This window comes from Salmo trutta, chromosome 12 (assembly GCF_901001165.1).
Source record: "Salmo trutta chromosome 12, fSalTru1.1, whole genome shotgun sequence".
NCBI lineage: Eukaryota > Metazoa > Chordata > Actinopteri > Salmoniformes > Salmonidae > Salmo > Salmo trutta.
In genome coordinates this window covers 29,776,439-29,802,676 of record NC_042968.1, presented here as the reverse complement: position 1 = coordinate 29,802,676, position 26,238 = coordinate 29,776,439, and the positions used below count along the sequence as shown (strand labels likewise).

The 26,238-nt window shown below is 43.5% G+C and overlaps 1 protein-coding gene across 4 annotated transcripts in view; it reads left to right on the top strand.

Moving 5' to 3' along the window:
* Positions 1 to 5,660: 5,660 nt before the first annotated feature.
* Positions 5,661 to 26,238, top strand: part of nfatc3a (nuclear factor of activated T cells 3a) — a 76,395-nt gene continuing 55,817 nt past the window's right edge. Inside the window, exon 1 of one of the 4 annotated variants that reach the window (XM_029767901.1) lies at positions 5,661 to 6,142. In XM_029767901.1, the coding sequence (XP_029623761.1) occupies positions 6,052 to 6,142 (91 nt within the window). In that variant the 5' untranslated portion in view covers positions 5,661 to 6,051. Of the gene's footprint in view, positions 6,143 to 13,458; positions 13,650 to 14,320; positions 14,860 to 26,238 lie in introns of those variants that run through there. The other 3 variants (XM_029767900.1, XM_029767903.1, XM_029767902.1) reach the window with 3 other exon arrangements.

The following is a 26,238-nucleotide window of genomic DNA, read 5'->3' as shown; positions in this document are numbered from 1 at the left end:
GAAATAGATACATTCCTGCCATTTGCTTTCTTGTGGTTCTGTATTTTAATACAAACAAGCAGGCCTAAAGAACATCCTTTAGAATTCAGATAAAATACACCTGAAATAATCCTGTCTTCTCCATATTTAGAAAGTTAGAAATAGGCCTCATTCCTCATCAATATCATCAATATTTAACCCATATAATGGCTCATGTCAGTCAAGGTGATGCATTGAAGTTGTGCAGTCTGTGTACTATGCTATGCAGAAGCTCAAGCCTCAATCCTTGAAAGAGAGCGTCACATAACTCTCTCACCCACAGGACAAGTGAGGGGGTAGAGGGTTTATTTTTTCCCTCACAACTTTCTTTACGAGAACTTAATATCGTTAACCACATCCACACCCTCCCACACAATTTGTGTACACTGTGTTATTTATCTTCTCCCTTTAAAGGTCATCTGAGAAGATAAGAGGCACACAGGTAACCTGAATTAAGCAGCAACCAGTAGTGAGTCTGGAGACATGCTCTTACAGCAGTAGTGTTATAATGCCTTGGGGTCATGACGATCATATACATTACATACCATACATACCCATGCATTCTGCATTGTACTCATGCAGATGTCAATAAAACAAATAATAACCTACCATACAAAAGAGAATGCATACAAATCCTACTGAGTCAGTGTTTACAGTGTTGGACAGGTTGTGAGGTAGGCTATAGCTAAATCTGTTATTTACTTTTTAAATCTAATTAGAATATTTTTTGAATATGGTTTATTAAAACTGAACTTTCAAAATAACTTTTGTGAAATAACATCAGGGAACTTAAAGGTTAGTAAATTACGTTATTTCTCTATTTTGGCCACCCTTGTCCTACATAAATCCAATCATTTTCCCATAATATCAAAGCTTTAAAATGCAGTGATGATATTCTTTTTAACCTTTATTTAACTAGGCAAGTCAGTTCAGAACAAATTCTTCTTTTCAATGACGGGCTAGGAACAGTGGGTTAACTGCCTAGTTCAGGGGTGGAACGGCAGATTTGTACCTTGTCAACTAGGGGATTTGAACTCGCATCCTTTTAGTTATTAGTCCAACACTCTAACCACTAGGCTACGCTGCCGCTGCTAATGTACGAAAAGAGAGGGTTATGCTTCAACACTGAATTGTCTTTTGAATTAAACTGTAATTTCTAAATGAACTCAACCATGCACTGTCAAGGTAACATACCTATAGCAGTGTTATCAGTATGATCTCAAACTAGTATATTTTGTAATCAATTTCAATTTCGCCAGCTGATGGCATACAGTGAATGTCAATGAGGTTTACATGTAGTAAGTGCTTTTGCTTGGAAATTTAGACCACAGGAAATGTGATATTTTTTTGCGCATTGCTTTTGTGAACTTCAGCGTCTGTACGCCCACGTGTCAAGCAAAAACATTCTCTTGTTTTTTTCTTATCATTGCTGTATCCGTTATCTTTCACGAATATTTGATAAGAGGATTCTGTGTATGCAAGAATTCTGTCTCAATGCACCTCAGACAGCTGCAGAAAAATTCATATTTTTCTATATAGGCCTATATCACTACTGGAATATATTCCCATAAACTCCACAAATATGTATAATGTCCAGGAAGAGTTATCAATTAATGATTTATGTCTTTTCTATAAAGTCATATTCATGTACTTAATGTATTATTGAGGAGAAATGAGCAGTAAATTACATTTCCCTTTGATTTCTGTTGATGTATAACTCCTGTGTGCATATGTCATATAGAGTCAGACATCAGCACTTTAAGGTTTCCATTGTTGAACGATGTAATCCAGTATGAGGGGACATTCAACTGTCCTCTATGATGTTATTGGACCTCTCTGGTGTTATTGAACCTCGATGGTGTTATGTACCGCCCTGGTTTGATCAAACTTCTCTGGTGTGATTAAACCTCTCTGATGTTATTAAACCTCTGATATTATTGAACCTCTCTGATGTTATTAAACCTCTCTGATGTTATTAAACCTCTGATATTATTGAACCTCTCTGATGTTATTAAACCGCTCTGATGTTATTAAACCTCTGATATTATTGAACCTCTCTGATGTTATTGAACCTCTCTGATGTTATTGAACCTCTCTGGTGTTATTGAACCTCTCTGATGTTATTAAACCGCTCTGATGTTATTAAACCTCTCTGATGTTATTAAACCTCTGATGTTATTAAATCTCTGATGTAATGGAACCTCTCTGATGTTATTGAACCTCTCTGATATTATTAAACCTCTCTGATGTTATTAAACCTCTGATATTATTGAACCTCTCTGATGTTATTAAACCGCTCTGATGTTATTCAACCTCTGATATTATTGAACCTCTCTGATGTTATTAAACCGCTCTGATGTTATTAAACCTCTGATATTATTGAACCTCTCTGATGTTATTGAACCTCTCTGATGTTATTGAACCTCTCTGATGTTATTGAACCTCTCTGGTGTTATTGAACCTCTCTGATGTTATTAAACCGCTCTGATGTTATTAAACCTCTGATGTTATTAAACCTCTCTGATGTTATTAAACCTTTGATGTTATTAAATCTCTGATGTAATGGAACCTCTCTGATGTTATTGAACCTCTCTGATATTATTAAACCTCTCTGATGTTATTAAACCTCTGATGTTATTAAACCTCTGATGTTATTAAACCTCTCTGATATTATTAAACCTCTCTGATGTTATTAAACCTCTGATGTTATTAAACCTCTGATGTTATTAAACCTCTCTGATATTATTAAACCGCTCTGATGTTATTAAACCTCTTATGTAATGGAACCTCTCTGATGTTATTAAACCTCTCTGATATTATTAAACCTCTCTGATGTTATTAAACCTCTCTGATGTTATTAAACCTCTGATGTTATTAAACCTCTGATGTAATGGAACCTCTCTGATATTATTAAACCTCTCTGATGTTATTAAACCTCTGATGTTATTAAACCTCTGATGTAATGGAACCTCTCTGATATTATTAAACCGCTCTGATGTTATTAAACCTCTTATGTAATGGAACCTCTCTGATGTTATTAAACCTCTCTGATATTATTAAACCTCTCTGATGTTATTAAACCTCTCTGATGTTATTAAACCTCTGATGTTATTAAACCTCTGATGTAATGGAACCTCTCTGATATTATTAAACCTCTCTGATGTTATTAAACCTCTGATGTTATTAAACCTCTGATGTAATGGAACCTCTCTGATATTATTAAACCTCTCTGATGTTATTAAACCTCTGATGTTATTAAACCTCTGATGTAATGGAACCTCTCTGATATTATTAAACCTCTCTGATGTTATTAAACCTCTGATGTTATTAAACCTCTGATGTAATGGAACCTCTCTGATATTATTAAACCTCTCTGATGTTATTAAACCTCTGATGTTATTAAACCTCTTATGTAATGGAACCTCTCTGATGTTATTAAACCTCTCTGATGTTATTAAACCTCTGATGTTATTAAACCTCTGATGTAATGGAACCTCTCTGATGTTTTTTACCGATTGAGCAATTCATTTTTATGATGTAGAAATTCATATTCGAACTAATGTAGCTATGTATTGCACCATGAGGTGCAATGATGTTAGGAGAATGTCCCTGCTTTACATATCTATATTGCTGTATCTTTAACCAATAACTAGCAACTTTTAATGTTGCACTTCCGGTACAACAATCAAAGCTACAACAGTTCAGAGGCTTATAGAGAAGGCCCTAAGTGTTGTTCCAGTATAGCTTTGGGTCACAGAGCGGAAATCTGGCTGGGTCACAGAGGGGAAATCTGGCTGGGTCACAGAGGGGAAATCTTTCTGGGTCACAGAGGGGAAATCTTTCTGGGTCACAGAGGGGAAATCTGTCTGGGTCACAGAGGGGAAATATGGCTGGGTCACAGAGGGGAAATCTGGCTGGGTCACAGAGGGGAAATCTTGATACTATCAGGAGGAACAACTCTCTGAGCAGCTGGGTTTATTTCTTACTTATTCTACAATCAGATTTACCCTGCAATAATTCCCAGTAGCTCTTCTTAGCTTTACCAGTTGAATGCCAGTAGTGCGAGGCTCTATCTGAGCTAAAGTTATTGCACTATTTTTGATCTGACATTGCACTCTTGAATTAATATATATATTTATTTATAGTGTGACCGTCAACTTTCATTCACTGTTATCATTTTTAAGCATACATTCAGTTAAAGTAAATATATATATATTCAGTTAAAGTAAATATATATATATATATATATAAGTGTGTACTATAAGAGAGAGCCCCGGAGAATAGGTAGGCATAGTAACAAGGACAGAGATCATTAGAACGGCACTGTAACTTGTTGGTGACTGAGGGATCTAGAGGTCAAGTGTGCATCGTGTTATTACAGCCCAATCAGTGATGGACTGTCGCCACGAAAATAGAATTACAATATAGTTAAGAGAGAAGGGTTGAAGGTTGGCTATAATTTGGTTTAATCTAATTATGCACAGAATGTTTGGCAGTGATACAATTAAAGTGATTGTGAAATCTGCTCAACACGAAAGGGTCAAAAGGTTTACTTGATCTGCCCAGGCCAGAAAAACTATCCATATAGTCTATAGTGCAGGGTTCTGCAACTGGCGGCCAATTTTTATAAATGTTGGACATAAAGGACTGTAAAAACACTAGAAAATCAGCTCCACGTGATTTTAATTTTGGAACTCTGTTTCAAGGTATTCCCACGCATAATAGAGATATACTGTATATGTGATCGTATAAAAATGTAAGCAAGTTTTGAAATGTTTTAGTCAAGTGGTATATCTGTTAGGGCTTCTTGCAGTCAATTCGCGGTCTACAAATTATTTGTAATTATGTTCCGGCCCCCTGAACATCTGCTCAAGAAAAAATCGTCCCGTGGCTGAATCTAGTTGATGATCCCTGCTATAGGGTATAGGATATATTGAACTAATCACATAAGCAATGCATTCCAGGAAAGTGTGATGGCCTACTTAGTATAAGGACAGATTTAAATACTAATGCATATGTCACAGACTTCATCATCGACATGCAGAACTATTGCATAGACCTTGGGGCAGGCAGTCTGTTGAATTCCTATAGCCCAAAAGGCAACGTGAACACAGGACATTTATTTAATTGGAGCCAGCATGGTCCATTTTTAACTGTAATTGTGTCTGGCAGAGATGTAGGCCAATAGTATATGAGCGCCTGCATTCATTCAAAATAGCGATTGAGACATTATAAATGAAAAGTCAAAAGAAAAATTACATAAAATGTGTGATGATCTCAGATAAAGTGTCATTTCATTCTGATTAAATTCGAGTAGGACAACAGTGCTGTACATCTGGATAACTGTATTATATGCTATAATAAGGTCCAGGTTGAGGCAATGAGCTTCAATATGAGATTTAACTACATATCCCAGGAGCTCTTGCCAGCCTTATCCGTGTTTGTGCGTGTGTGTGAGATAAATGTTTACTGTTAATTTCTGATTGTTTATTTAACTTTTGTTTATTATATTTTCACTTGCTTTGGCAATGTAAACATACTGTATGTTTCCCATGCCAATAAAGCCCTTTGAATTGAGAGACAGAGCGTGCGTGCGCTCTGTTGTGTACCCGGGTTTGCTGACGTCACTACTGGAACTGCCCTGTCACGCGCAGTTAGTAAAAGTTGGGATAGAAGGCGCTCCAGTGAGAGGAGTCAGTTTCACCGACAACCTTGTCTGTCTTGTTGACACCAAACAGCGAAACATCTATTTAACGTTCGCAAGGACAAAATAGTAGACTCGCTGTAGGACAATCAAAAGTTTAACGAGCATTTTATTACCAAACGTCGCCGGGGAGGAAGAATAATTTTTGGATTTCTAATCAAGGAAGAAAAACTAGTTCACGCCGATTGCTCGCTACAGTTTTGATTCGTTAAATTAAACAAGTTTTCTTGTTTCAGTTAACGTTAGTTCTGTAAATGTTGTGACATTTAAAATAGTATTTTGCATTAGCCGTCGTTCGTGTGACGGGTGAACCCGAGCTGTCAACCCCGATGACTACTGCAAATTGCACTGGTAATGAGGAGCTGGACTTCAGGCTGATCTTCGGAGAGGACGGCCAACAGCAGTCGCTAGGCCCCGCAGGTTAGAATTTTATCTTTGCCGCGAATACCCGGTAAACGTCTCTTGACGTAGAAGAGTGCACAGATGCGATTACTTTGCAAACAGCAAGAACATTGAAGAAGGGGCATTGGTTGCAACAGATTAGCTAATGTGAACAAGCTAGGGAATGTTCTGGCAGCAGAAAGTAGAATAAGTAGGCTAAACATCAACATTAGTCTTTTCTATTTTTGTATGTGCAAATACACACTGACTTTTCCACAGTTAAAATATGGGGTTTTAGGAACATGAGTCTAAACAGCAAACAAGCGCGCGGCAGCAGCTGTCAAATAGCGGTGTCCTCATGCTAACTAGCTAATTCCCACCAAAAGTTGCAAAACTGTACTAAATAATGTATAAATAATATATTTAAATACTGCAGCACATGCTGAATTGTGTATGTGGCTCCTAGCATAAATAATAATGGAGCTAACTAGAAATGTATTTCAAAAGACTAGCTTGGCAGCTGAGTAGGTAAGATAGGTAGCTCACGAGAGGACACAGCTGTCAGTTATTCAGACACCTATAGCTTAACAAGAATGCTTTATGCCTGCCTATCAGCTCTACTTGTTTCAAACATTAGCTCCAATCAATCCATTTTATTATCGATTAGGCTTCAGAAAACTAATTGAATCGGTTTGAAACAGCAATGCCATGAGCTTGGCAGCATTGGGAACGTCATATTGTAAGGAACTTTACCATGCATGCATTCACAACTCTTCCATTTGTAATCTAACTTGTTAGTAACGTTAGTGGTCATGCAATCGATGTTGTTGATCATAATACTGAATATAACTTAAAAAGTACAACAATTAGACATAAATAGCAATATAGTGAATGTAATAATATAGTTATTAGTATTACAAGCAAGCAAATATTCTCTATTTTCTGCTTAGTTATTCTAAATGACCTTCTCAGAAATGAAGAGGTTATTACATCAAGTAATATTACTCCCTTTAACTATTTATTTGTAATGCAGATAAATGTGTTAGGTGTATGTTTAAATTAGAGTATTTGTTATGTTGACTATGCAGCTGAACAAAACACCATTACAATAATAAACAACACAATAAATTAAACTGAATTAATAAACTGAAACAACATATTTCCCAGTATACAAGACACCGCACAACCTAGTTTAAACTGTTTTTTTTTGTTGCATAATTTATTTTGCCAATAGGTCCAAACACATCCAATAACCGTATGTCACCCTGCTGCCATTTCAATCATCTCTACAGTTTGCGCCCAGTTTGCCAGCCACAGTGGCCCAATACAGTATTTAACTTTCACAGATAGAGGTGTGTGTGAGAAGGTGGGGGTTCATATCAGAATCTCAGTGTGACCAGGTGTGCAGAGAAAGAACCAGATCTGTGGAAGTCTGGTGATGCATCATGCCACAATATTCTATTTGTGTTTTGTTTGTGTATTTTGGACGGTTGTTTTGGAAACAAGACTAGACAAGGGGTTTAACCATTCTGAGACAAGACAAGAGAAGACAAGCAAGCTGCCATTCATTCATTCATTCATTCATAACCACAGATCTAGGAGTTCCATGCTATTTCAAAAGCATCTGTCTTTCACATAGCTAGAATGCATGCTTAGATTCTGTGAAACTAAAAGAAGCACAACTGCAAACTGTTTTAATTCAAACCCTAAATTCAGTGTAGGGCGACTGCAACTTACATTTTATCTTGAAAGCTTGATTACCGGTTTTGATTAAATAGGGCCAATATCTGCAGAGTTAGACAGAGTTAAGCTTAGCTCTGCCCTTTTCATGAAGCTCTGGCAAAACTATGAATCCAAGGCTTGGCTAGTCCTCTCCTCCGCAATCAATTTTTCCCTAGATTATAAAGAAGTCTAATTTGGAGACGAGTAGGGAAAAGTGAAAAAAAGTGCTTTTGTAATAAGTCAAGGAATAAAAACGCCACTGTGCAAGTGGTTTTAATCTGGTTGGACTGTGTGCGTTGGCCCGTATGGCTAGTGCCTGTTCACATTAATAACTGGAGTGTCACGCAGAGATACAGAAGCAGAGTAACGGTATGGCTCCAAGTTGAACTGCTCTCTCTCTCTTTCTCCTTCCTCCTCAGCCCTAGCCTCACTCACACCAGTCAGAGCTCGCTAGAACATCCTGGAGCACTGCTAGTCATTTTTCAGTCTGTCCTACTCTACCGCAGTAGGTCTTACCTCTGTGTATAAACATGTGATTAAGAAGACTGCACTGTGCCACACTTGGCCTCTTTCTCACTCACTCACTCACTCACTCACTCACTCACTCACTCACTCACTCACTCACTCACTCACTCACTCCTTCCTTCTCAGCCCTAGCCTCTGTCTCTCCTTCCTCCTCAGCCCTAGCCTCTGTCTCTCCTTCCTCCTCAGCCCTAGCCTCTGTCTCTCCTTCCTCCTCAGCCCTAGCCTCTGTCTCTCCTTCCTCCTCAGCCCCAGCCTCTGTCTCTTTCCTCCTCAGCCCTAGCCCCCCTCTCTCTCTCTCTCTCTCTCTCTCTCTCTCTCTCTCTCTCTCTTTCCTCCTCAGCCCTAGCCTCTCTCTCTCTCTTTCCTCCTCAGCCCTAGCCTCTCTCTCGCTCTTTCCTCCTCAGCCCTAGCCTCTCTCTCGCTCTTTCCTCCTCAGCCCTAGCCTCTCTCTCGCTCTTTCCTCCTCAGCCCTAGCCTCTCTCTCGCTCTTTCCTCCTCAGCCCTAGCCTCTCTCTCTCCTTCCTCCTCAGCCTTAGCCTCTCTCTATCCTTCCTCCTCAGCCTTAGCCTCTCTCTATCCTTCCTCCTCAGCCCTAGGCTCTCTCTCTCCTTCCTCCTCAGCCCTAGGCTCTCTCTCTCCTTCCTCCTCAGCCCTAGCCTCTCTCTATCCTTCCTCCTCAGCCCTAGTCTCTCTCTATCCTTCCTCCTCAGCCCTAGTCTCTCTCTCTCCTTCCTCCTCAGCCCTAGCCTCTCTCTATCCTTCCTCCTCAGCCCTAGTCTCTCTCTCTCCTTCCTCCTCAGCCCTAGTCTCTCTCTCTCCTTCCTCTTCAGCCCTAGTCTCTCTCTCTCCTTCCTCCTCAGCCCTAGCCTCTGTCTCTCCTTCCTCCTCAGCCCTAGCCTCTGTCTCTCCTTCCTCCTCAGCCCTAGCCTCTGTCTCTCCTTCCTCCTCAGCCCCAGCCTCTGTCTCTTTCCTCCTCAGCCCTAGCCCCCCTCTCTCTCTCTCTCTCTCTCTCTCTCTCTCTCTCTCTCTCTCTCTCTCTCTCTCTCTCTCTCTCTCTCTCTCTCTCTCTCTTTCCTCCTCAGCCCTAGCCTCTCTCTCTCTCTTTCCTCCTCAGCCCTAGCCTCTCTCTCGCTCTTTCCTCCTCAGCCCTAGCCTCTCTCTCGCTCTTTCCTCCTCAGCCCTAGCCTCTCTCTCGCTCTTTCCTCCTCAGCCCTAGCCTCTCTCTCGCTCTTTCCTCCTCAGCCCTAGCCTCTCTCTCTCCTTCCTCCTCAGCCTTAGCCTCTCTCTATCCTTCCTCCTCAGCCTTAGCCTCTCTCTATCCTTCCTCCTCAGCCCTAGCCTCTCTCTCCTTCCTCCTCAGCCCTAGGCTCTCTCTCTCCTTCCTCCTCAGCCCTAGCCTCTCTCTATCCTTCCTCCTCAGCCCTAGTCTCTCTCTATCCTTCCTCCTCAGCCCTAGTCTCTCTCTCTCCTTCCTCCTCAGCCCTAGACTCTCTCTATCCTTCCTCCTCAGCCCTAGTCTCTCTCTCTCCTTCCTCCTCAGCCCTAGTCTCTCTCTCTCCTTCCTCTTCAGCCCTAGTCTCTCTCTCTCCTTCCTCCTCAGCCCTAGCCTCTCTCTCTCCTTCCTCCTCAGCCCTAGCCTCTCTCTGTCCTTCCTCCTCAGCCCTAGCCTCTCTCTATCCTTCCTCCTCAGCCCTAGTCTCTCTCTCTCCTTCCTCCTCAGCCTTAGCCTCTCTCTCTCCTTCCTCCTCAGCCCTAGCCTCTCTCTATCCTTCCTCCTCAGCCCTAGCCTCTCTCTGTCCTTCCTCCTCAGCCCTAGCCTCTCTCTCCTTCCTCCTCAGCCCTAGCCTCTCTCTGTCCTTCCTCCTCAGCCCTAGCCTCTCTCTGTCCTTCCTCCTCAGCCCTAGGCTCTCTCTGTCCTTCCTCCTCAGCCTTAGCCTCTCTCTATCCTTCCTCCTCAGCCTTAGCCTCTCTCTATCCTTCCTCCTCAGCCCTAGCCTCTCTCTCCTTCCTCCTCAGCCTTAGCCTCTCTCTCTCCTTCCTCCTCAGCCCTAGCCTCTCTCTCTCCTTCCTCCTCAGCCCTAGCCTCTCTCTGTCCTTCCTCCTCAGCCCTAGCCTCTCTCTCCTTCCTCCTCAGCCCTAGCCTCTCTCTGTCCTTCCTCCTCAGCCTTAGCCTCTCTCTCTCCTTCCTCCTCAGCCCTAGCCTCTCTCTGTCCTTCCTCCTCAGCCCTAGTCTCTCTCTCTCCTTCCTCCTCAGCCCTAGTCTCTCTCTCGCTCTTTCCTCCTCAGCCCTAGTCTCTCTCTGTCCTTCCTCCTCAGCCTTAGCCTCTCTCTATCCTTCCTCCTCAGCCCTAGGCTCTCTCTGTCCTTCCTCCTCAGCCCTAGCCTCTCTCTGTCCTTCCTCCTCAGCCCTAGCCTCTCTCTGTCCTTCCTCCTCAGCCCTAGGCTCTCTCTGTCCTTCCTCCTCAGCCTTAGCCTCTCTCTCCTTCCTCCTCAGCCCTAGCCTCTCTCTATCCTTCCTCCTCAGCCCTAGCCTCTCTCTCCTTCCTCCTCAGCCCTAGGCTCTCTCTGTCCTTCCTCCTCAGCCCTAGCCTCTCTCTGTCCTTCCTCCTCAGCCCTAGTCTCTCTCTATCCTTCCTCCTCAGCCCTAGCCTCTCTCTGTCCTTCCTCCTCAGCCCTAGCCTCTCTCTCTCCTTCCTCCTCAGCCCTAGCCTCTCTCTCTCCTTCCTCCTCAGCCCTAGCCTCTCTTACACAAGTCAGGGCTCTCTAGAACAACCTGGAGCACCTCTATTTCCTACATTTGTATTTATTTAGTTTCTTGAACTGTTCTGTTATGACAGTTGATCACAGAGTATTGTAATGTTAACAGCTATTATGTGATTGTATTTATTTAGTTTCTTGAACTGTGCTGTTATGACAGAGGATCGTAATCAATTTTTTAATTTTTATAATTTTATAATTCCCCCCCTTTTTCTTCTCCCCAATTTCGTGGTATCCAATTGGTAGTAGTTACAGTCTTGTTTCATCACTGCAACTCCCGTACGGACTCGGAAGAGGCAAAGGTCGAGAGCCATGCGTCCTCCGAAACACAACCCAACTGCCCTGCTTGTTGACACAACGCACATCCAACCCGGAAGCCAGCCGCACCAATGTGTCAGAGGAAACACCGTACACCTGGTGACCTGGTCAGCGTGCACTGCTCCCGGCCCACCACAGGAGTTGCTAGTGCGCGATTAGACAAGGATATCCCTGCCGGCCAAACACTCCGTAACCCAGACGACGCTGGGCCAATTGTGCGTTGCCCCATGGACCTCCCGATCGTGGCCGGCTGCGACAGAGCCTGGGCTCGAACCCAGAATCTCTGGTGGCACTGCGATGCAGACCGCTGCGCCACCCGGGAGGCCCTGAGGATCATAATGTTAACAGCAATTATGTGATTATATTTATTTAGTTCCTTGAACTGTGCTCTTATCACTGTTCATCACAGAGGATTGTAATGTTAACAGCAATTATATGGTTATTAATAAAGTAACTATGAACCCAGAGAAATAGCCCAGCAGATTTCCATCCTCTCAAATAGAACAGTACCTTAGTTACAGGTAGTGACAGACATGTTATTCTCAGTCACTCTCTGAATCCCGTCAGTAAGGAATGTAGTACCCAGCTCTTTGTTTACATAGCCTAATTGAATAGTAAACGTTAGTGTAAGAACCATTGAGAGAAAACATATGAGCCTATGTAGTCTAGACCCACCCCATTTCTTAACTTTTCAGTCTGTCCTACTCTACCGCAGTAGGTCTTACCACTGTGTATAAACGTGTGATTAAGAAGACTGCACTGTGCCAAGCTTGGACTTTCTCTTCAAAGGCTTTATTCGCATCGGAAACGTGTTTACATTGCCAAAGCACGTGAAATAAACAAACCTGAGAAGACACAAAACAACATCAACAAAAAACAATTTGAATTTAACAGTAAATATTGCATTCAAAAAGGTTTAAAAAGATAACATTTGTTATATTATCAGCTATTTACAGTGTTTTAGCAATGTGCCAAAAGTTGTAGTACGAACAGTAGGGGAAGATAAATAAACAGATTAATATTAGTGGTATATCCACTGGTTGCCCTTTGATCAATGGCAATGGGCTACACATCTTGCTGATGAGATTGCAAACTGAGGTATTTTCTCTAACAGATATAGGAGTTTATCAATGTTTGATTTGTTTTGAAATTCGTTGTCATTGTGATCTGTGGGAAATATGTATCTCTTATGTGGTCATACATTTGACAGGAGGTTAGGAAGTGCAGCTCAGTTTCCACCTCATTTTGTGGGCAGTGTTCACATAGCCTGTCTTCTCTTGAGAGCCAGGTCTGCTTATGGCAGCCTCTCTCAATAGCAAGGCTATGCTCACTGAGTACATAGTCAAGGATGTTCTTAATTTGGGGTCAGTCAAAGTGGTCAGGTATTCTGACTCTGTGTACTCTCTGTATAGGGCTAGATAGCATTCCAATTTGCTCTGTTTTTTGGGTGAGTCTTTCCAGTGTGTTAAATGGTTATCTTTTTGCTTTCTCATCATTTTGTTGGGTCTAATTATATTGCTGTCCTATAGAAGAGTCCCCTCAGCCAGCTGGTTCTGGGGCTCTGTTCACAAACAGATTCCACAGAGCCCCAGAACCAGCTGGCTGAGGGGACTCTTCTCTAGGTTAATTTCTCTGTAGGTGAGGGCTTTGTCTCTTTCTCTCTCTCGTGATTTGTTGTTCAGGAAATGCAGTTCCCTTTGAAGTGAGGCATTCCAGTGAGTGCTGTAGTAAAAGGCATTATCCTAACTCAGTCAATGCTGAAGGGTTTTCCCCACTACTGTAGGCCTACAACTGTGTTGAGAGGGAAAAACATGGACTAAGAAGTCCTTCAAATGGAATAACAATTTGACAGAATGCTAAACTCTACTGCCAGGATTAGGCCTAGGCTGTAGTCTAAAGTAGCAACCTGTCATTTTGACAAGGTTATTCATTTAAAGGGTAAGGGCGTATTCACTTCTCACTGAAACTCGAGAGTAGTGGGGATAAACTATAGATATACTGTAATATGGTCCTTTTTTCCCCTTATGATATTTAAGAAACAAACTGTTACTCTTTCTATCCCTACATGGTAGCTCGTGTGCTCATGTGGTATTGAGCGAGGCTGTGTACAGTGAAGATGTAACACCAAACCTTTTAGGAGCTTTTTGACCCTGTCTGCCTGCTCATCCTTCCCAACTGTCATGGCCGTATGACACAAAAGCTGTCATAGAGAAGGTGGCTGGAGGTAAGAGGTGGTGTCAGTGAGGTGGCTGCAGTCTAGAGGTGGTGTCAGTGGGGGCCCCATTGGGTGGCAGTCTAGTGGTGGTGTCAGTGAGGGCCCCATTGGGTGGCAGTCTAGTGGTGGTGGGAGTGAGGGCCCTATTGAGTGGCAGTCTAGTGGTGGTGGGAGTGAGGGCCTAATTGAGTGGCAGTCTAGTGGTGGTGGGAGTGAGGGCCCTATTGAGTGGCAGTCTAGAGGTGGTGGCAGTCTAGAGGTGGTGGCAGTCTACAGTGCCCAGACATGCCATGTGGGCTTTAGATGGCAGTACAATGACAGAGGGGGGAGTGCCCCCCCCCCCCCCCCCCCCCCCCCCCCCCCCCCGTTGTTAAGGGGAACAGGGAAAGGTTCTGTCTCACTCGCTTTCCTTTCTCTTACCCTTTTTTGTCTTCTTTTTTTCTCTCTCTTCTGGTCCTTTTTCTCTCACATCCGGTGGCCTGTCTGGCAGCACCACCTCAGAGCTGTGCAAGCCTCAACAAGGACCATGCATGCGTCCTTTCTTTTTTCTTTTCTCTTCCCTCCCTCCCTCCCTCCCTCCCTCCCTCCCTCCCTCCCTCCCTCCCTCCCTCCCTCCCTCCCTCCCTCCCTCCCTCCTCACCCACGAAGGATATGGGAGACCACCAGTTATTTCCATCTAAGAGAGAGCCTGATCCAGACTAATGAAATCTCCAGATGCTGGCAATCTTGGCGTAAACTAACTGTAATCAGGTTTGATTTGGCGTAAGCTAGTACATCGGTTGACATGTTGGTATGTTGTAGAGTGGAATTTGTACAGAGTTTGATGTTGTAATGTAGTAGTATTGCATCATAGCTGAAACCCAGTGAAGAAATCAACAAAGTGACAGTCTGTCATTTTTTTGGAGGAGATCTGTTGCTCTTGACTTTTAGTTTGTTCTTGTGCTTGCCCCAGCTTCATCTGTCTGGACGTGACTCCTGGCTCTGTCTGTCTCAGTCGTGGGAAAGACTGAAATTACATCGCTCTCATGGTGGACTATATTGGGCTCTCAGAGAGAGTGGTAGAGGGCAGCAGGCGGCAGGTTTCAGACAGCTCTGTTAGATCAGGAGTCCCCCAGCAGCAGGCAGGTCTGAAGCTGTCCAGTCCACAGAGCAACACCGCTTCACCGTTACCGTTTAACGGGAGCTAGGAGCGGAAGAATGTTGTGCGCCACATCAACAGGTGAGTGACTGTATGTCCGACTCCCAGACTCTGGCCAGCTGTGTTGTGGGGGTGTAACCGGCTCAGATGAGGGACTGTGTCTGTGTTGCAGGACCCTTATCAAGTGTGTCTGGAAGGCTAACAATGTATCAAGTTATAAATTACAAAGTTATTTCTATAATTTGTGGAGTTTTCCTATGTTTGTGAAAAATTAGTCACAATCAGGCTATATGCCAAGGTTACACTGAGTGGTGAAGACTTAAAGCTGCAATCTGTAACTTTTTGGGCGACCCGACCCAATTCGCATAGACATATGTGTTTTTGAGCTGTAATTCTCATTGACAGCAAGTCTAGGAAGCGGTAGATCTGTTCTATGTGCACTATTTTTATGCTTCTCGTTCTTAAGTTTATTTTTTGCGTATTTCACTTTCAGTTTTGTACACCAACTTCAAACAGCTGAAAATACAATATTTTTGCTTATGGAAAATATATTTCACAGAGGTTTGGATGGTACAATGATTCTCTACACTATACTTGCATGTTTTGTCTCATAAACTGAAATTAGGCGAACTATTAGAACTTTAGCAACCAGGAAATGGCAGAGCAATTTCTGCATAATGTACCTTTAAACATACTATGACCACTTAACACTACAGTCTCAACTGCTGTGTATTGTACTCTATGCAGGACTGCTGTGTATTGTACTCTATGCAGGTGTTCAGTGGAGCACACAGCTTAGAGTGAGAGGGCTCAACAGTTTGGTAGCCAGCAGTGAACCCTGGTTGGATTCGTTAACACTGAGGATATGTGGGCTAGTTGGCCAGGTGGGTGCCCCAACCCCCTAACCCCCCAGAGTGGACAGTGTGGAGCTGAGCTGAGGGGGTCTGGTCTGGAGGAGCCCTGGTCTGGAGTGATGAGAGAGATGTTTGTTTCCCAGGGCGAGGCACGAGCAGCTATGTGTGGCATCTGTCTACTTTAAATTTAGTGTAACTGAAGCTACCACTGGCCATGCTACACTGTATCAACATGCGGGGGAAGAAGAGAAAGTTGTTGAGCTCTTGCATTTAGTTTTCCCCCTCCCTGTTCCTCTTTGAAGAGGCGGGGCATAGCTGTATTGCACAGGTCTCAGTAAGAGCTGCTGCTGCTGAATCCCAGTTTATTCTAGGCTGTGCCTGTAAGCCCTGTTTTAGTCAGTGGCGACTCTGCCCCATCTGTTTTGAGCTCCACCTTTCTATAAAAAAAATACTTTTGGGGGAGGATGCCTGTTTTGTATGTTATTGTGACATTAATACGTGTCACATATCAGTTTACAAACAATGTACAACAATATATAAAAATAAATTGAGTTAATAAAGCCGCATTCAAACTTGGTCTCGTTTTTGCTTTCTTGAGTAAGGCAGCTCCAAATACAGGTGTTTCAGCCAAGCTCAGTGCTTTCTTTGGTGGTGGGGCAGCCAGCGGGAACATATATGGAGCGTAGGGGTTGGTAATGTTCTCTAGTTGCGCCGTGATTGGCTCAGTGTTCTGTCACTCATGGGACACTACGTCACCTCCAAATCTAAGGGTAGAGCTTGAAAATTCAAGCCCCTTGGGTGCTGCCATTGAGTTACATTAGAAGTGCCCATCCAAGAAGGCTCAAGGTCATTGGCCACAGATAAAATGACGTCAAGTCACGTTATATCTACAGCAGCTATGATTCGACTGTCAACATCATACTTTGAAAATCTTAGCTAGCAAGCTAGCAGTCATCATCATGAATCAAGTCAACCATCTACTGGCAAATCCTTTTTAATCCTTGTCATATGAAGATAAATAATGAAGATAAATTATAGTTAAAATGTATCTGTGCTCATCGGCCATTGGACATAAACATTACACAACAAGTTGGAAATTGCAAATTCAACAATGAGTGTTTTGGAAGGAATTAGTGCTTAACTACAAGCGTTGCAAAGCAACCACTAGCCTGCTCTTCAGTGGAGTGGGTGTGTGGTCTGGGTTTAAGGGTCTCTTTTTCCAAGATTAAAAGGATAGATATTCAAGGCCATGGTGTCAATCCAGCATGACTTCTGTCGCGCTCAAAACAACTGGAAACTCAGAACTGGGAAATCTGTTTTCAGTGAGTTCAAGACAACTGGGAACTCTGAGGGAAAAAAACGAGGTCCAACTGGGAAAATAGGTTTTGAACGGTCATCCAACTCGGAATTGAATGTCCGGAACTCGGGCCTCTTTCTAGAGCTGTGACCTGAAGATCACTGACGTCATCATGATTCGACCTTGTTTTTTTCCAGAGTTCCCAGTTGTATTGAAAGCACCATAAATCCAGAGAATGCCAGACTTTGATGACAAAGTTTGATGACAATTTTCCCACGAAAGACCGCTGAAGTTAACTAAAAAAAAAACGTTATAAACGTTTTGTTTTTCACAAAATGTGGGAAAGTTTGGGCTTGTGAACAATTTATGACCTTTCAACTTATTTTGATATGGTTTGATGTCGGTAGCCTGTTGATGAGTAACACTTTGTGATTGGTTAGGGAAAAGCATGCTATTTAGGCCTACATTTCAGTGGAGTTAATTATTTGCGTAACATGATGATACAAGCCTTCTACAACTATCTGTGTAGTGTCTAGTGGAGAGGGGGCCTTTGGTAATTAAATTAAAATAGCCTTGACGAAGCTAATGTGAAATATAAATGTCAGTTTGTCTATCTACCCTCTGGCATTTAACATGGCCTTGTGGGTGTGCAGAGAAACATCTCGGTGAGTGTGCAAGGGTTCCCTTCCACGTCACAAGCCCCCAGACAGAGGCAGCACGGCCATATCTCCACCCAGGGACACTGCACTTCCTTCTTACGGTCCCAAAGGTCCCCCTCCACCTCTTCCTTCTCCACTCCATGGTTGCACAATTTACTCTCAGGGCCAGCAGCTTACTGCTGCTGTTACAGTTGTGTAGTTAACCTGAGAGGAGGAGGCACATCATCACTAGGGACTGTGACTGGGGAGGAGAGGGATATTACATACATTATTATGATGATATGACATTATATTCCTATTATACTGTATGAGAAATAATACATATTATGATATGAGTCTGTTAAATGTTGTCTCAGCCCAGAGACCCTAAGGGATGCTGAGTTAGTGAAGGACTCCAGATGCAGTAGGTCTTCATCTACTCACCTCCACCTTCAAGTTGTTTTCCAACTGACTGCGTTGAGTTGTATTTATAGGAGACAAACAAATATTGTAGTTGAAATTCAATGTGTTACTTAGCACTAAGAGGTGTGCACACATTCTAGGGCCACCCCATCCTTTCACACTGTATTTGGCAGTTAGTTCATATATCTATTTAGTTCAGTCTCTGCTCTTTTCCAGACTCACAGTTTGCAAATGTCAACCCAGATTTCTGTCATGTGCACAGTCACAGTTTTACTCTCACTCCCACACAGTATTTCTCTGCTCTGTCTCCCTTGCTTTCACTCCTCCCTCTCTCTAGCTCTCCCCCCGTCTTTCCCCCCTCCCCCTCTTTCTCTGGATCAGGCGTATGCACAGTCAGCGCGGACAGGCATATTGTTTAAATGTCACCCTGGCTAGGTTGTGCGGTGAGCAGAGCAGTAGCCACTGATGTTATCTATCTGCCCTGGGTTATTGCAGGCTGCTGGGCTGTGTTATTGTCACTACTGCGTTCGCGGCTCAAAGGACAATCATCTAATGTACTGTAGCTACGGGTCACCTCTCATACTGCCTGGCCACTGTTAACCCATGCAGCCTGGGTAGTTTGACAGTCAGTGACCAACCACGGTTGGCTGTATGAAGCCTATTGGTACATAGGCAACTGGATAAATATATGTGATGTGAAAAATAGAAATACCTAGGCCTATATAAAAAATGTAACATAACATTTCTGCAAAAGGGAATTCCCTGTCTTATGTGACTAATATTAACTGATTAAATAAGTGAACTAAAATGAGTTTAAATGCTATAGTAGGTAAAACAACACATTTCACTGCACCTATCCGTTGTATGTGACAATAAAACATCTTTAAAACAAAATATTTAGCTATTTTCTATTTCTATATAACTCCTTTGCTCTTTTTGTCTCTGTCTCTCTCCCCCTTCTCTCTTTCCCTCCCCCTCTCTCACACACATAGCTGACATAGAGTTCAACGGGAGGTTTGAGGCATCCCCTTTCCTCCCCCTCTCTAGTTATCATTGAGGGCCACAGGTGGAGGCCAGGCCAGCCCTACTAACACTACAATACAGTACAGTATGCGTGCCGTGTGCGTCACAGCCTCTGTGTTTAGAAATGGCGGCAGGTGGCCAGCCAGTCAGCCAGCCAGTCAGGCAGCTCAGTTGTTGGATAGGCGGAACAGAAAGGAAGTAATTAAATGTGTTGTTCAGGGAGTCATTATTGTCTGATAATGATGACGTATCAAATCAAAGGCATTATTTGACCAAACTCCAAACCATTGAATAATGGTTATAATTGTGTAACGATGTCTAATTGAGCTATTACAGACGGTAATAGTTATATCATTAAAAACTGCTGCAAAATGTTGAGGGTAGATAGATGGCCTTTTACTATAGTAAGGAACAGAAATGATGAGCTAGAAATGGACTGTTCTTTATGTTATTTCAGAGGTAGTTGGATGGCTAATAGTACTCAATGCAAGTCCTGCTTCAGTCAATGAGTCACCCACTGTTCCAGCCCCTGGCTCTGTGTTAGTCAGCAGCTCTTGAGGAGAGTAGAAAGGAGAGCCAGGCCCTGTACAAAGCCCAGTGTGCAGGGGGTCTAAACAAAGACGTGTGTCTAATCAACCTGCCTGGATACACAAAGGGAACCCAGGGTTAGGTTACTACTGTTACCTCCAGCCCTCACACACACTGACTGAGCCCTGTGTGGTGCAGGTGGCTCTGGAGGACAGGTAGAGTGCACGCACCCTACCGTTCAAAGGTTTAGGGTCACTTAGAAATGTCCTTGATTTTGAAAGAAAAGTCTTTTTTTTTTACTATTGTAGCTGGAAACTGATTTTATGGAATATCTACATAGGCGTATAGAGGCCCATTATCAGCAACCATCACTCCTGTGTTCCAATGGCACGTTGTTAGCTAATCGAAGTTTATCATGAAAAATCAGCCGTTTCCTGCTACAATAGTCATTTATAACATTAACAATCTTTACACTGTATTTCTGATCAATTTGATGTTATTTTAATGGACAAAAATGTTGCTTTTCTTTAAAAAACAAGGACATTTCTAAGTGACTCAACTTTTGAATGGTAGTGTATGTACGCACTAACGCATGCATGAGCGCACGCACACACAGCACAGAGAAAAAGGGTAAATGAAAGAACAGTTCATCGTGATGAATTTGTCACCAGAGAAAGAGCGAGAGAGAGGTAGAGCGAGGCAACAAGAGAGTGGTAGATCCCCTTGCTATAACCGGAGGCTGTTTCTTAGGGCATGATGTGTGTCAGTAATAATGACCGGATGACCCTGACCCACTCCAGGGCAGGGTAGACCATGAGGAGAGCCTGTGCCGGGGAAGGAGAAGAGGCGTGGGCAGCCAGACCAGTGAGAATCCCCAGGGCTCCAGAGAAGGTGATGTCGGAGGCAGGTCGAGACCACCGAGGAGGCCTCTTAGCTGGCTGCCCGTCAGGTTGCCTGGGGATGGTGGAGAATGCAACATGGATGACCCTGAGGTGTGTCACGGAGAAGCCTATCCTACATCACCTATAGCAAAACTTCTCTTTAACTCCACTGCCAGGCGATTTCCAGCTATTATTAGCTTAGGAACAGCAAAGCCTCTTAGGGCTCTTTATTTAACCAGATCGGCAGTCTGATGTGGGGGCACTTTAGTTGTGTATGACGCAATCCTCTTGCAGCCTGTCAGAAGTGGAGGAGAGGAGAGGAGCAGGGGCCTCAGGCCAGGCCAGACCAGGAGTAGAGTAAAGCAGCTGTGCTTTCTATTCATTGTCTGGTAAGATAATGAGATGTTCAGATGAGATAAAGGAGAGTTTTCAACTCATCTGACCTCATGTCTTACCAGGAACTTTTCCAGAGGACGGACTCATATCTCGTATGAGGCTCCGTCTATGTCAAAAATTATAGATCCATTAATTCAACCTTTGAGCATGTGGGCTGGTGTGTGTGCGCGCGCGCACATATGCGTGGGCCGGAGTGTGTGTGTGTGTGTGTGTGTGTGTGTGTGTGTGTGTGTGTGTGTGTGTGTGTGTGTGTGGGAATTTTAATTATAGTTTGTTGACATAATGATTCTAAAATAGGGACAGGAGGGTTGTGGTCATGTTGACCAGCTTTCTTAGACCTGTCTGATCCACATGCATCCCCGACTACCCTCCCCCCCTCTCCTCCTCCTTCCCCCTCTCCTCTTCGCCTCCTCCTTGCCACTCTCCTCCTCCTTCCCCCTCTTCTCCTCCTGAGAGCAGGTGGTTGGGGTCTGACACCCCCAGGGGAGCCCCCTCGCCAGGTATTCAGTGGCGGTCCACTGGGCTAATCTGGTCTCAGAGAGGGGTGTGAGCCAGGGCACCTGGTCCATTCCACTCCTCCCTCCCCCATGTCTATCCCCTGCCTCCCCCAGAAGTCCCCCTCTTTCTTCTCTCCCTCCCCCTTCTGTCTTTTTCTCTCAACCCTCCCCCTCTCTGTCTGTAAACTTCCTTCCCTCCTCCCCCCAGAAGACCATCCAGTGTGATGAAACCGTGGCATTAACAGGAGGGTTTCAGATCAGTCATCTGAGGAGGCTGGCGGAGCTTGTGGAGCAAGAGGGTTTCAGATCAGTCATCTGAGGAGGCTGGCGGAGCTTGTGGAGCAAGAGGGTTTCAGATCAGTCATCTGAGGAGGCTGACGGAGCTTGTGGAGCAAGAGGGTTTCAGATCAGTCATCTGAGGAGGCTGGCGGAGCTTGTGGAGAAAGAGGGTTTCAGATCAGTCATCTGAGGAGGCTGACGGCGCTTGTGGAGCAAGAGGGTTTCAGATCAGTCATCTGAGGAGGCTGGCGGAGCTTGTGGAGCAAGAGGGTTTCAGATCAGTCATCTGAGGAGGCTGGCGGAGCTTGTGGAGCAAGAGGGTTTCAGATCAGTCATCTGAGGAGGCTGGCGGAGCTTGTGGAGAAAGAGGGTTTCAGATCAGTCATCTGAGGAGGCTGGCGGAGCTTGTGGAGAAAGAGGGTTTCAGATCAGTCATCTGAGGAGGCTGGCGGAGCTTGTGGAGCAAGAGGGTTTCAGATCAGTCATCTGAGGAGGCTGGCGGAGCTTGTGGAGCAAGAGGGTTTCAGATCAGTCATCTGAGGAGGCTGGTGGAGCTTGTGGAGAAAGAGGGTTTCAGATCAGTCATCTGAGGAGGCTGGCGGAGCTTGTGGAGCAAGAGGGTTTCCACATCATAAAACATACACCTAATGAGCTCTTAGACTGGTCATGCAGAGCATTTAGACACACTTTCACTCACATACAGACTATAGCCTATATGCTGTATACAGTACAGTCAGACTTCACAGGCCTTTCCAATGCCATGTGGAAGTAGGACAATGATGAGACTTTTGACAATAGCTATGTTTCCATCAGATTGGCGACCGATTTTCATGTGAATATTCTAAAATCCACATTTTCCCACCAGAGATGTTTCCATCAAATTGACTTGTTGTGAGTAAAAGGCTGTGAGTGATGATGTAGTGCAAATAAAAATTACTTTTGAGATTAAATTCTCATGTACCGAATGGGTTTCCATCGCATTTTCAACTTTACTGATGGTTTTATCACAAAAAAATTAGCTTTTTGTAGCGAAAGTGCCCCAGGGTTTCCGTTAGGAAAATGTGGTGCCGGACATTTGACCGGCGACATTTTAATTTACCGGACATTTGCATTGGGTGTGTAACCTGATTTAGGGCGTCCACCCACGGTGCTCAGAATGACAGAAATAACATTTAGAATATGGTAATTAATATTAACAAAACAATGATGTGGGCCTTCTTAACAAATTCTGATGTTCACTTTGAACATGTTAGAATAACATTTACTTTTCCTCAGCCAACAATTTGAGTAACAAACAGCAAAATCACTAGCCTATGTCAATCTACTATAGTAGAAAAGTTTAGGTTACCTATTCTATTGGTCAGCTTGTCGAGAAAGAAATAGCCTATTCCAAACCCACTCTGGGACAGTTGTGGGACGATAGATCCCAAAATCATACAACCAGTATACCTAGACTACATAAAAAAACAACATTCAAATGCAATGAGTCTGATGCAACAGATCAGAACGTTTAGCTTAAAATGTTAATAAACTATTATTTCTTCACGTTATAAGGGCAGCCGTGCGCACAAGGCTGTAGGCTACACATGAGTGTTCATTTCATAATGCAATCAGCAGGAAAACACCATTGTCAAAAGGGCACTTCACATGTGAACAGTTTCATGTGACAGAGATGAACATATCTGTTAGAAATTTAGAAAGAGTGGGAAGGCCCCTATCTGTCGGTTATTGTGAAACATTATTTTGTAGACAGTTCTTGATAGAATAAAACAAAGAGCCCTTCATAAGAACCAGAAGATATTTAATGTCCCACTGTTGGGCAAATTGGATTGAGATCAGATGGCTTCACTGCTTCCTTTGTTAATTAGCTCATGTGTTGTGTCTGACTCTGTTCTAGCTGCATCTCTGTCAGTGGTCACAGACAAGACAGGGAGATGACCATTTCTGTCTCTCTCTGTCTCTCTGTCTGTCTCTCTGTCTTGTCTCTCATCATTGAGTGAGTGATGTTAATGAACTGAGCTGGCAGCCTGCAGTGTGGTAGGGTTGAGTATTAATTGATGGCTGGCCATGCCACCTCAATCATTTAGAACAGCATTTAAATGAGGGGGAGATGTACATTTACAACACAACAGGTGGCTCACACACACACACACACACACACACACACACACACACGTACAACACAGTCGGCAGATCGTTTTTTTCTTTCCAGCAGGCTCTTGGAAACAGAGAATATCCAATAGATCTTTAATAACTGAGGTGTATTTGTGGACCCACTCTTGTTAATTAATATGCAATTGAAAATGCCTGCCTTGAAAGTAACCCCTTAATATGTATGCATTTGGCAATGAATATTGGCTACTTTGCACTTTAAATATCCAGGCAAATGTATTTTGAGTGCTTACTTCTGGCTAATGTAAACTGAATTGTTTTCCACTTTCAATTTTTATCTCCCAATGGATTTCTTTAATGCAATGTTATTCACAAAGTATTGGCCTTTACAGGTTTGTCTAATTCATTTTCTACCATTGACAATTTATTGAATTGGCTACATTTATTGAATTGGCTACATTTATTGAATTGTGTGGGAAACTACCAGGGCTGCCCAATCCTGTGCCTTTTGAAGGGTGTTGTCACGATACCAGTATTTCGATTTTGATACCAATACCAGTTTACTATCACAATACTTGATACCATCACAATACCACAAGGGAAAAAAGAAGGCGCATTAGCCAAAGTCACAGTTGATGTCATTATATTTTGGAATGTATGCATTAATGAGCCAGTTATACAATCCATTTGACTTTGGTAAAACAAATAACTAACTACATGACAACATAATGGTAATAATTCATTTGAATGGAAAATCTGTAGTCTATTAATAAAGTGGGTAAATGAAGTTTTAGCCTACACCTATTTACAATACAGGTGAAATCATATCCAGTAGGATGTGTGCATGCCTTTAGTTATTGAGCTTGTTTTGACGGATTTCATGGGACTGCAGATACAAAAACAATCTGTTTCCCTTCCATTTGGGACTTATTTTATTGTACTGATCAACAAAATGTGCATAGAAGAAGTAATCTCTTCTTTGATAAAAGTCTGTGCTGTCTCTTTAAGACCCATGATGTCATTCACACACACAGAGAGAGAGACACACACACACAGAGACACACACACACACACAGAGAGAGACAAATGCTCGAGCAAAAATGATCTTGATTGGGAGAAACTGAGGCGGGGGAGATTAAGTGAATGAATAAAGTTTTTGGTGACAATAAGCTTTGAAATCTGCAATATTTTAGTTATGGTTTGTATACTGCATGTAATCACAAACAAGGTAGTAGGGTAGTGAATTGATGTTAGCTTCAGCTGTAAGCTATCAAGGAAAGTTTGCCTACAAAGCTGGAAGCTACCGGTAACATTATCTTCTTACATTGTAAAGTGTTGTATTATGTAGCTCTTGGACATTGTTTAGCGAACAGTAATCAACATTTCTACATGCCGTTTAAGCATGTTAACTTCTGTGCAGCGCAAGTGGTGATGCAGCCCAGACTCCCAGTGAGTTCCTCAGGACAGGCTAGTCTAGAGCTAGTCTAGAGCTAGTCTAGTGCTAGTCTAGAGCTAGTCTAGAGGCAGCGTACTCTTGTGCTATAAGGGGACTGCACTGATAGACTTGATCCTCTCTCAATCAGTAGACGCCGTGAGAAACATTTGACAGAAGTACCAAAACTAATACTAATTCTAGTACCGAATCGTTTTTCAGCTTCTAGTATCGGAAAAGTACAAACGTTTCAGTATACCGTGCCACACTACTTTTGAATTATATATTTTTTTAAACTTGACTAGAAAGTAGCGGACCAACACAAAGTAAATGTGTGTGTTTATCCAGATGCTATGGAGAGCTACAGTGTATGACTATCCAGCCCGATAGCAGTGCTTTAGTCAGTGTATCCTCCCACATACTGTACGCCATGCCTTTGTTAGTGTGTTGTCTTGTCCTTCCTCTGAGGGCTCGGGGGGGCGGGTCGAGGCGGCACAGTGCAGCAGGCTGTTGACCCGCTCTGTTGTCCTCCTCCATAGACACACACACACCACATACATTCCGTCTATCTCTCCATCAGTCAGATGCTGTCTCCCTCTGTCGTCACAGGATACAGCAGTCTTGTGACACTGACAGGCAGGCAGGGCCAGTGTGGAGCAGCTATGAATAGACTGCTGCGAGGGAGGGAGGGAGTTAGGGAGGGGGAGAGGGAGTGAGAGAGAGAGGGAGGGGGAGGGAGTGAGTGGGAGGGGGAGAGGGAGTGAGTGGGAGGGGGAGAGGGAGTGAGAGAGGGAGGGAGGGAGGGAGTGGGTGAGAGAGAATTGAGTAGCCTGCTCCTCTCCTAAAATGTCCCCTTTTACAGTCTGATTCTGATATTTCCGTTCATCTTTAGCTTTAGAAGACTGTGGTTTCCTAAATGTGTTGACGCACAGGATTTGTCTATTCTCAAGATCCTTTCAAAGTGTTTTGTTTTGAAGAACAAGCTTTTTTGTGGAAAGTGTTTTGTAATCGAACAGCAATTTCACAACCCCCATTGCCTATGACATGAACTCTGGGGGTGTAAATATCATGATTATGTGCACCTTTGGGTAGGTTATTTG